This window comes from Cucurbita pepo, chromosome 14 (genome assembly GCF_057944985.1).
Source record: "Cucurbita pepo subsp. pepo isolate OVF chromosome 14, ASM5794498v1, whole genome shotgun sequence".
Lineage (NCBI taxonomy): Eukaryota > Viridiplantae > Streptophyta > Magnoliopsida > Cucurbitales > Cucurbitaceae > Cucurbita > Cucurbita pepo.
Window position 1 is genome coordinate 6,398,201 of NC_141811.1, and position 12,288 is coordinate 6,410,488.

The 12,288-nt window shown below is 36.9% G+C and overlaps 1 protein-coding gene across 1 annotated transcript; it reads left to right on the top strand.

The window, feature by feature from the left end:
• The first annotated feature begins 2,255 nt into the window (after positions 1 to 2,255).
• LOC111809868 (oligopeptide transporter 3-like) lies at positions 2,256 to 5,365 on the top strand. The gene is made up of 6 exons (XM_023696331.2): positions 2,256 to 2,852; positions 3,027 to 3,124; positions 3,236 to 3,805; positions 3,925 to 4,180; positions 4,275 to 4,457; positions 4,527 to 5,365. The coding sequence occupies exons 1-6, from the start codon at positions 2,382 to 2,384 to the stop codon at positions 5,139 to 5,141; spliced, it is 2,193 nt and encodes a 730-aa protein (XP_023552099.2). The 5' UTR covers positions 2,256 to 2,381; the 3' UTR covers positions 5,142 to 5,365.
• The last annotated feature ends 6,923 nt before the right edge of the window (positions 5,366 to 12,288 follow it).

Sequence of the window (12,288 nt, forward strand, 5' to 3'; positions counted from 1 at the left end):
AGAAGTTGATTGTCCTTCACTAAAACCATTTTTAACACGTAGGTTTGCCATAAGCTCGAACAATAAAGTTTAGATAAAAAATCTATGGGAGCAACCTGCTCTGATACCAATTGTTGGATCGGTATGGCAACCCTAGAGGGGGGGTGAATAGGGTTTTAACGATAAAAGTGTTTAAACGTGATTAATTTTTCTAATGATAAAACTTTTTAGAAATAAGTAGAAGATGATAATTACTAAAACAAAATAATTAAAGTCAAAACAATAATAAAGTAGAACATGCAATAACTCACAATAATAATTTTGAAATTAAATAGGAAAGAGTTAGAGAAAATGACACCGTAGTTTTATAGTGGTTCGGTCAAACTCGACCTACTCTACTCCCCAAGCGCCTCTTGGGAATTTGAATAAAGAACTTTCTCGACTCTTTCCACGGATCTGAGTCAAACCGCTACACCGCTCTTTTTACGAGTTCAAGAGCAAACTCAATTCTTTCCACGGCGCAGGATCAAATCGATACAAGTATTTGAGTTTGATAATAACACACCACAACTCTCTCAAAGAGTAGATTTACAATTTGGGATACTCACAACTATTTCCTCATAATACAATAATAATCTCTCTCAAGAATAAGATGAAAAGAAATAAACTTGTAAGCTTGGAGAGAGCAACAAACAATGGAGACTTTGAACAAATGAGGATTGGAGAATGTATGTAAGTTGTGTATTTTAAAATGTGGGGAAGATGAGTTTATATAGGGGAGAAAAGTGACAAAATGTAGGATTGAATATTGACCATTGGATTGTGTTAGGAATAATGGAAGGTGGAGATTAAAAGTAAATAAATAAGAAAATTTTCTAAATTCATTTATTTCAAAATTTTAATATAATAATAATAAAAAGTTATGTGAGTAACGGTAAAGGAAATTCAAAATTTATTATAAATATAATAATATAATAATAATAAAAACGATGTGTAACTACCAAAATTTTAAAATATAATAATATAATAATATAATATAGTAATAATAAAAATCGATGTGAGTAACGGTTAGATTCAAATTTATATTTTGTAAAAATAACTCTATTTAAAAATATAATAATAAAAACTCCACCATTTGTTACTCTTCCAAAATTATAAATGTCATACTTTGATATATTTTGATTTGTCCATGATTTTGATTTTGCTGCCACGTCATCACGTCGGGTATGTTGTCTCGACTATAATTTCTTTGTTTTAGCTCTGATTTGAGTAATTGAAAAGTCGTTGAAATCGTTATTTACCGACCTTATACTGTGGACAGTTCAAAATACTAAAAATAATTAATAATTAAAAAAAGTAGATTTGTTATCATCAAAACATCAATTAATTGATTGAAATTAATTAAGGTCAGATCAAGTGCCAAAAAGCAACACCTCAAAAGTTTTAATGTGAGGTCATATAAAATTATGTATGCTATATTTATACAATAGACTTGAAAATAGTAAAAATAGCATTTATGTTTTGTTTAAGCTAAATGTCGAGTGTTTTTGCAATTTTATATAGTTTAGATATTATGATTGGAATCATTTAAATTTGACTTAATGGATTTTACTAAAATATTGTGCTTATTTTAGTTTAATATTGTAATGTTAGCCTTCATTTGCCTAAATCAGTAAATTTTGGTCGTTCAATTATTTTAAATATATATTTTAAAGTTAGATGGTTGAAAAGTTAAATGCCCTCCACTACGATACGATAGGGTAGAGTATTGATACCCACATAGTTATAGTATATTATAAAGTTTTTTTAACTAAAAAAACTAATAAAAACAAGGGTAGTTAACCTCATTAAAAACATTAAAAAAAATTAAATTAAATTAAATTAAAAAAAAAAAGAAAAAAGAAAACATCACATTTAAAAAATACTCAAAATTTTCAAAAGTAAGATTAAAACCGTTAAATTTTATAAAAAAGTTTTTAAAATTCTTATACGGCTAATGTTTATTTAGTAACCTAATGAAAATTTTAAAATTTAAGGATATTACCACTTTCTAAAGATTTAACAATCTCCAAAGCGACTTTGTGTTTGTTTTTCTCACCTTAATAATCTCTATTTATATATTATTGTTGGAACATAATCACCAGTAAAAATCCATAAATATCAATTAAAAGAAAAATGTAAAAAGAAAAAAAATTAAAATTAAAATTAAAAAGTAACTATAAATATTGAACCTATCGCTGACATTTTTGAATCAGCTCTTTGACTTTCTAGTCTCTCTTCTTCTTCTCCTTCAATTCCCTCTCTCTCTCTTCCTCCTCTGTTTCTCTCTGTTTTCCCCCATTAACGCCTTCTCAATCTCTTCGGAAACCACGCCCCACCCAGATTCCTTCGCCGCCGCCGATATGTCCAATGGCGGCGGCGAACTGCCTTATGAGGAACTGTGCTCGGTGGAGGAGGTGGCTCTGGTGGTGCCGGAAACTGACGACCCGACTCTTCCTGTGATGACTTTTCGATCATGGGTTCTTGGTCTCGTTTCTTGTTGCCTTCTCATTTTCCTCAACACTTTCTTCACTTACCGTTCTCAGCCACTCGCCATCTCCGCCATTCTTATGCAGATCGCTGTTCTCCCAATTGGCCGCTTCATGGCCTCCACTCTCCCAAACAGGGACTTCCATTTCTTTCGATGGAAGTTTAGTCTCAATCCTGGCCCTTTCAATATGAAGGAGCATGTTATTATCACCATTTTTGCTAACTGTGGCATCTCCTATGGCGGCGGTGACGCCTATTCCATCGGCGCCATTACTGTCATGAAAGCTTATTATAAACAGGGCTTGAATTTCTTCTTAGCCCTTCTCATCGTCTTAACTACCCAGGTTTGCATCTTTATGAACGAAAAAGGACTCATTCCAAAGTTTTTTCTTTTGAATATCGATTTAAGTCAAAAATAATGAACACTCATTTTCTAAAACATCCCGATTGATAAGATCTAGACCCTTTTCTTACATTCCCCCGTTTTGAATTTTTTTTTCTCTTTGGCTGTTCTTCAGGTTTTGGGATATGGATGGGCTGGAATGCTGAGAAGGTACCTGGTGGATCCTGTTGAAATGTGGTGGCCTGCAAATCTGGCACAGGTTTCTCTATTTAGGTACGGTTTCTTAATCCCTTTTCCAGATTTGGAGCTCAGAGGCTTAGCAGCTTTTAACTCTGACATGCTCTGTTTTCTTTGCCTTGCTCTGTTTTCTTTGTCCTGTTTTAGAGCCCTTCATGAGACGGAGGACAGATCAAAAGGGATGACAAGGATGAAATTCTTCCTAATCTTGATGGGAGCAAGCTTTGTGTACTACATTTTTCCAGGTTACTTGTTACAAATCTTATCATTCTTCTCGTGGGTTTGTTGGGTTTGGCCTCGCAGCATCACGGCTCAACAAATTGGGTCGAGCCAAAGTGGACTTGGGCTCGGTGCTTTCAGCTTTGATTGGGCTGGGATTTCGGCCTACCATGGAAGCCCACTGGTGACGCCGTGGTCCTCAATTCTAAACGTGGGTGTTGGGTTTGTTATGTTCATTTATATCATCCTCCCTGTTTGCTACTGGAAGTTCAACACCTTCGATGCCCGCAAATTCCCCATTTTCTCTAATAAGCTCTTCACCAGAACAGGCCAGAAATATGATACTACCAAGGTTTTGACTCTCGATTTTGAGCTCAATGTTGCTGCTTATAATAACTACGGGAAGCTCTATCTTAGCCCCTTGTTTGCCCTCTCCATTGGATCTGGCTTTGCCAGGTTTACTGCTACTCTTACACATGTCGCATTGTTTCACGGCCGGTATGCAATCAACCCATGTTTGTTCACACATTAAGTCGTGGCTTAGAGACTAGAGATCGAATACATATATCACTATAGTTATAAACCAAGTTTAAGACTGTGCACTTTCAATGTTTTAGGGACATATGGAAGCAGAGCAGGGCAGCAATCAAGAATGCAAGACTGGACATCCATGCCAAGCTGATGCAATACTACAAACAAGTGCCAGAATGGTGGTTCTTGGTCCTATTATTTGGTAGCACTGTGATATCTCTTCTGATGTCGATTGTGTGGAAGGACGTCGTGCAGCTGCCGTGGTGGGGTATGCTATTCGCCTTCGCTATGGCTTGGATTGTCACCCTCCCAATCGGGGTCATTCAAGCAACAACCAACCAGGTAATCGAACGGGAATTAGTAGTAGTAGCACACGCTCGACTTTGTTTACGTTCTAAAACAAACGACTTATAAATCCATATGGAATGTTATGCAGCAACCTGGATATGATATCATAGCACAGCTCATCATTGGTTATATTCTCCCTGGAAAACCAATAGCAAATCTTCTTTTCAAGATCTATGGAAGAATCAGTACCGTTCATGCTCTTTCTTTCTTATCTGATCTTAAACTTGGCCATTACATGAAAATCCCCCCAAGATGCATGTACACTGCCCAGGTGATCTTTTAGCAAACTTCAATGTTTCTTTTGAGAGTTTATGATCTTGACTGATTCGTGTTTTCTCAGTTAGTCGGGACACTCGTTGCCGGGACGATTAACCTCACCGTTGCTTGGTGGATGTTAGACAATATAGAGAACATCTGTGATACTGAGGCTCTCCGACCTGATAGTCCATGGACGTGTCCGAAATACCGAGTGACGTTTGATGCATCTGTTATCTGGGGACTAATAGGACCGAGGCGATTGTTTGGACCGGGCGGGTTGTATCGAAACTTGGTGTGGCTATTCCTGATTGGAGCTGTTCTTCCCGTTCCTATTTGGGCATTGAGTAAAGCTTTCCCTGAAAAGAAATGGATTGCACTGATAAACATACCAGTTATATCCTATGGCTTTGCAGGGATGCCACCAGCAACTCCTACAAACATAGCTAGCTGGCTCATCACTGGTACCATCTTCAACTACTTCGTCTTCCGATACCATAAGCGATGGTGGCAGAAGTACAACTACGTCCTCTCGGCCGCGCTCGACGCAGGGACAGCGTTCATGGGCGTGCTGCTTTTCATTGTGCTGCAGAATGGGGGCCATAGCTTGAAGTGGTGGGGATCACAACCCAATCACTGTCCTTTGGCTAAGTGTCCAACCGCTCCCGGGATCGTCGTTAAAGAATGTCCAGTCTTTTAGCTAGATCGTCGAGGCCTGGGACGATGAAACTAATAGCCAATATGTTATAGAGTTAGGTTCAGGTTCTTGCTTTGCTTATGTTGTTTGTAAATATTAGTTTGAAGTGATTTGGGTAGGGTTTATATATGGCATCATGTTAACTACAAGTTGTGCTATATCATTTAGTGTATGGCAATGGAGAGAGAGCAAAGCATAAAATAAAATTCTAGTAAAACTCGCTTCAAGAGACTCAAGCACCGGCTAAGCTCGACTCAGGATCATGATGCGAAAGTCATAAGTTCTCTTTCTTAGCCATGTATGAGCCATCATTTCCAAGGGTTCGTTCTTGCTACTCTAAGGTAGTTATCTTGGTTAGATGGTTCTAAGGTTTTAAGTTATCTTAGTTAGATGTTCTATTAATCCCTTATATCATTATCATCATATTCATAGACCAATATCTCATAGCTCTTTGAGGCACGACTCCGAGGTCAATTCCAACCCACAATTCTCATCATACCTTCATTGACAATGATCTCAGATTTTCTAGTAGGGTTTTAGTTGTTATCTCCCTAATAGGCTTCATAATATTATAATCATAAAAGGAGGTTGTGACCTTCAATGTTGCGAACACTCATCTACCTATTTGGTCCTTATTCAATCATGATTAAGGAGTGGTTAGAGACCCACTAACCACACCCACAAGACGCTCCTTAGGTTTATCTCACAAGGTTCATACATTTTAGAGCTCAATCCTAGTTCTACCCGCTAATAACATAATAAAATGTTATATAAAACTCTGACAGTCGAGTCATGTTTATGACTAGGGGTTAGTTGGCAAATTCCTAATAATCCCCCCACAACAACATCAACATACATGCATGATCATATCATCATAAAGGACATAGTATAGTGATCTAAACATGTTATCTAGTCATACTTTCACTTTTGTATAATTATGAGTTCATTCTATCATTATCATAAAAATCGAGCATCATAACAGTTTAACTGCTTATTTTCAATCAAATCAACTTATTTCAGTTCTAAAATTTAATAACATATTTTCATACATATGTAAGGTCGTCTTAATCTAAAGTTCACATGGGGTTGTTAGACGAACACAACTCTCTACAATGATATGATATTGTCCGCTTTAAGCATAAGATCTCATAGCTTTTCTTTGGGCTTCCCAGAAGATCATAGTATTCTTTGATTATAAACCCATAATCATTCCCTAAATGAGCCTATGTGGGACTTTCATCATCCAACAGAGGTAACTTACAAATCCATGAAAAGACTCACACTGATAATCGTGGGTCTAGCAAATCCATTTCGGCAGCTGTTTCTTCACGGTTCGGATACAAAATTTGGATAAACCAACAAAAAAATGCTAGAACTAGATTACATTTAAGATCAAAGAAATAGAAGTAAGATTTGAAAGATTTGAAATCTTGTTCTAAATTGAGTCGTTCCATGATCGAACTTGATCAATGCTTGATTGAATGGCTAGCAATATACCACAAGAATTACTTGAAACTTAGAAATGATAGAAATGATGCTCAATTTCTAAGGATGAAAGTCTCAACTTGAGAACTCAATTTCATTAATTAAAAATATGCTTTTCTTACGTACTAATTTGTGGGTATTTATAGTCACACACAAGAACTCGTACTTTTAAATGTTCACTAAAATAAGTTAGTGGCCATGATTGTTAAGTTACTCCCCCGCTGCCCTCCACATGTCGAGTAAAAAAGAAGTTAGGGCATTTTGACAAGTAACTTCCCACCCTTTTACCCACTACAAGAACTTATAGAATTAAAATAATAAAATAAGGTTTTCAAAAAAATTATCAATGAAGTGTTATATATATAGCAATCCCATCCTCCACTTCAACCGTGCAAATATTCACTTATGAAGCTCTAAAGGCTTTTTCCTCAATTGGGTTAGCTTGTAACAAATGAAATGAAGGTTGAACCGAGCCTATCCAATTTTGTAGATGAAGAATGAATGTTTGTTGAATCTTTTTGGCCTTGGATCGCGTAATAGATTTAGTTAGAACATTTGGAACACCATGATACTTATCATTTTGCTCTTCATTGCTCAAGTCTTTTTTGTAAGACTAGAGGCTCATAGTCTATGACTGCGTCTCTTGTAAGGGCTTATCACTTTGCTCTTCATTGCTCAAGTCTTTTTTTGTAAGACTAGAGGCTCATAGTCTATGACGGCGTCTCTTGTAAGGGCTTGTCCTTTGATTTGCATGGGTGAAAATTGTTTTTGTAGCTAATTCGATATGCCTTTTGTTCGGATCCTTTACAACTTTATGTCTCTCCATCACTTTGAAAGTGAAAGGCTGTGCTAAATCTTCATTAAGTACCCAATGCCTTTTATAAACTTTTCTATAATTTCAACGTGAAATGGGTATCTTAGTCTGATACTATAAACACTGGCTCACCGTGTAACTTGATTATCTCCTCTAGGTACAATTGCCCCCACTTATCTATCAAATAGGTAGTCTTTCTTAAGATGAAGTGTGCCGATTTTGTAGCCTATCAATGATGACCAAGATTAACGTGAAGCATTTTCTTATCTTTGGAAACCCGAAGATAAAGTCCATGACCACATCTTCCTACTTTCGTTGTGAAATGCTCAGATGTTACATTAATTTTGAGGGTTTATGTATTGGTGATTTAACTTGTTGACTGAACGAACACTTATTCATGTATTCTGCTACGTCCCTCATCATATCGTACGACTAGTAGTAGGTCTTCAGATCCTGATACATCTTGGTACTTCTTGGATGCATCGTGTACAACAAGTTGTGAGGCTCTGATTACAACACCCCTTTCAGTTTATCGTCGACTAGAACACATAACCCGACATTCTAAAGAAGACTGTCATATGAGGTCAATGAAAACTCTCATGTGTGAGCGAATCATAAACTTCGCCCAGGATCCTCTTCCTATGTTGCTATGATTTGTTGCCTGAGAGTCAGTTGGATGGTCAAATGGGCCAACCTTGTTGCTCCTCCTTTGACCATCACTTCTATCTCGACCCTCTCCTTGTTAGCCTATATCTCAACTTGCCTCGTGTTAGTGTCGACGTGGGCCATTTCCTACTCGGGCATTGGTGGCTACATTCGTCGTACTTAGGTGGTAGAGAACTTCAACCACCTCATGTACCTCATGTTCAACTCTTTATTCGTGATCAAATACTTGAGGATCTTGTGATGTGTGTAGATCTATATCTTCTCTCCATGCAAGTAATGCCTCTAGATCTTCCGGTCAAAGACCACTACACCAACTCCAAGTCATAAGTTGGTAGTTATTCTCGTATTCTTTCAACTATTGGGAGGCATAGGCAAACACTATCTCATTCTACATTGGTACGCATTCTAGTCCCTTCCCCGACGCACCAATATGTATAATGAAGTTCCCAGTCCCATCCGATATAGTAAGCATTGGCGTCGTTACCAGTCTCCATGCTCAGTCTCATAAACGACTGTCCCTTCTATGTCAACTGGGTCAGGGCGACTATAATCCTAGAGAAATCCTATATGAACCCACAGTAGTAGCCTACTAGTCTCAGAAAGCTATGTACCTCGACCACTATAGTCGGACGAGACTATTCCATTACTGCATTAACCTTAGTCAGGTCCACTACTATTCCTTCTTTCGACACCATGGGGCTCAATGAAATTACCTTTTGGAGCCAGAACTCGCATGTAACAGCCCAAGGCCACCAACAGTAGATATTGTCCTCCTTCGGCTTTCTCTTTCGAGTTTCCCCTCAAGGTTTTTAAAACGTGTCTGCTAAGAATAGGTTTCCACACCCCTTATAAAGAATGTTCCGTTCTCCTCCCCGACCGATGTGGGATCTCACACGTCATTTTGAAAACTTTCTTACTATTCAGTCATCTCTTGGAGTAAAAAATTTGATACCACATGGCGGCGACGGTAGAATTTTCTTAATTCTCTTGTATATATTAATATTAATTTAATCCAAATTCCTTTTAGTCTACATTTTAATTTTGGTTATTAAAATTGTACGTTTCAAGCCAAGCAAACTTATCTTGCCCTGAACCCTAGTGGTGGGTACACCTTATTCGTATATATATTAAATTTCATTTTTTTATTTTTTTAGTGTTTCTTAGTTATCACATCTTCAGGATCACTTTCATTCGAATGTAGTCTCCGTTTATTTATGTTCGACTCCCTTGTTCTTCATACAAATCAAATTCTCAAGCATGCGCCTACAAAGTGGTTCAACTTCTGAGCTCTAAAGACACACAAAGGTCTTGTAATGTTGAAAACGCTCATAATCCCACAAGAACTTGTATGACCTCTCTCATCATGTAAGCTCACAAAGATTAATCCAATTTTCCAAGTATCTAAGAGGACCTAGGACCACAACAACAATTGCTTTCTAACTTAATGATTAGAACATTGAAAAAATTCTCAAAACGTTGGAATGTGAACTTAAAAGTCTTTTGCTCGAGTGTACAAGTAAATGAAATTCATAATAAAAGCTCACGATGGTTAAATTTCATCCATCATTTAGCGTAAGAACTCAACAAAATCTAAAGCATAACTAAAACGTACATTAAACATGATTGAACGGTAATTGGAATATAATAGTTCTAAAAAATCACTTAGAATCATTCGACTTTAGAGATCATACACAGAGATCTGACATTGTAACATTGAGTGAGTTTGGATATATAGTTGACATATATATGTCTCATTCAAGCCAAATTTGGTGTGTTGGTACACGGCTATGCGCTTCTGTGTATGTCCAAAAGAATACGAACATCAAATCTTGGGTAGGGGTGTATATCCAACCCGACAACTCGGACCAACCCAACCCGAATTATAGGGATTGGATTGGGTTATTTTTCTTGAACCCGAAATGATTGGGTTCGATTTCGGGTTCACTGAATAAAAACCTCGAGTTAACCCAAACTAAATATAATATATAAAATACATTATAAAACTTGTGAAGTCACGAGTCTATTAGAGTGGTAATGTTTTCTTACTAGAAAATTACCCGCACGAGTTTCACTCCGACTTTAGCTGAATTCATCTTATTGAAACAAATTTCTTCGAGTGGTTGTTCTTCAAATTTTAAGAGTCCATAAGTAATTTAAAAATAAAGTACACCCAATCAAATGATCTAAATTTTTTAAAGTAACAAGATTTTTTAGGAGAAATTTCAAAGAATGAACTCTTGAAGGATTTTTTTTTTTTTTTCTTCTTCTTCTTGGGAAGGAGCCCTATCTAGTAAGGTAAGTGGCCCTATGTTAGTTGGGGGCCTTTTCCATCCTTTTTCACCTGATTATGCTTTCTCATCAACTGCCTTCCTTTGAGCCTCTTTAACAATACGGCGCAACGCCTACTTGCTAACAGCTTTCGGCTTGCTTCTCGTCGTATTGGAAATTTGAAAATATTGGCTCAATCCCATCGTGGTTGGAATAAAGGCTCTCCTCGACCTATCTTTATTTATACTTTAACTCTTTTATATATAGAAAATGAGACTGAATATTTTGACGGCTAATTTTGGAATTTCTAGGTTTGGCAAGGGTGTATGAGCTTTGCCAAGGCAAAGGAGATCAGCTTGTCTTGTGTCTATCCCCACCAGATAGTTATGATGTAACAAGGTAAAATTATTTTTATGCCCCTAGTTCATTAAATGCAAAAGAAAAAAAAAAAAACCTTTAATTTTTACCAAACTTTTACCAACTTTGTCTACCAAATTAATGGTTTAAACCAGAGTTTGATATTTCAACGTTTTTTTTTTTATCATATTTTAGAAAACAATCACATTTATGTTAATCATAAGTGTGGGTCATCAAAAATAATGGTTTGAGAATAAAACACTCCTTCAATAATCGATAGCGTAAGTTTCAGAGAATTGGCAAATGCACCAGAATGATCTATCTTTATTCATAGATTTCAATGTCTTTTGAGAGGAAATACATAAAACTACAGAAAAAACGGAAATACAGGACACCACTCAACTAGCTCCACTAAGAACAAGAAAATAGCTAGACCTGTTCTAAACCTAGAGAATAGATCTTTATTGAAATAATCTAAAACTAACTCAACACTTCCTCCCTTGAACTGAACTTGATCAAGAGTTTAGTTCATAACACTCATCCTAAACGCTTCTCTGATCCTTTGAAATGATGCCATCTTCAAAGGCTTTGTCATTATGTCGGCCAATTGCTCCTCAGTGCTGCAATAGACCAATTTAACTGCATCTTCCTTTGTCAATTCTCTAAGAAAATAGTATCGAACCCTTATGTGAAACTTTCCATGCATGATTGCATTTTTTGACAACTTGATAGTGGACATGTTGTCACAAATCAGAGCCATCTCGTCATCTTGTTCATGCCTGATTTCTTTCAATATCCTTTTCATTCAAATGGCTTGATAGGCACATGTAGCTGCTGCTACACACTCTACTTCAGTAGTTGACAAAGTGACGATTGGTTGCTTCCTTGAGGACCATGCCACAGCTCCTCCACTCATTAAGAAAACATAGTCTGAAGTGCTTCTACTATCATCCACATCTCCCGCATAGTTACTGTCGGTGTAGCCTAAGAGTTCACTCTTCCCTTCACCTTGATACCATATCCCAAATTCCAGAGTTCCCTTCAAGTATCTCATGATTATTTTTGCAGTAGCAAAGTGCAATTCAGTAAGATTTGCCATAAAACGACTAATAAGACTTACCACAAACATCAAGTTAGGTCGTGTGGCTGTGAGATACATTAGCTGCCCACCATTTGCTTATATAGCGTTGAATCGACCTTTATACCAGCTTCATCTTGGCCAACCTGCTGTCCAGGGACTATCGGATTGCAAACGGAGTTGTAATTTTGCATCACAAACCTCTCGATCAACTCAGCAGCATATTTTCTTTGACATATAAACATGCCATCAACCTTCTACATCACTTCAATGCTAAGAAAATATCTCATCTTCCCCAAATCAGCATGTCAAATTCATCCATCAGGGAGCGCTTAAACTCATTCAACAACTCCTCATCATTACTAGTGAACAATAGATCGTCAATATAAATGCTCACAATTAGAATTTTACCTCCCTTTTGTTTGATGAATAATGTTGGTTCACTAGAGCTGCTTACAAAACCTTCCTTGACGATATAAGCC

Coding starts and splice junctions, on each gene's coding strand:
- LOC111809868 (XM_023696331.2), top strand. CDS start 2,382: ATGTCCAATGGCGGCGGCGAACTGCCTTATGAGGAACTGTGCTCGGTG. Junction 3,806..3,924: donor GTCGCATTGTTTCACGGCCG/GTATGCAATCAA, acceptor TCAATGTTTTAG/GGACATATGGAAGCAGAGCA. Junction 4,181..4,274: donor TTCAAGCAACAACCAACCAG/GTAATCGAACGG, acceptor AATGTTATGCAG/CAACCTGGATATGATATCAT.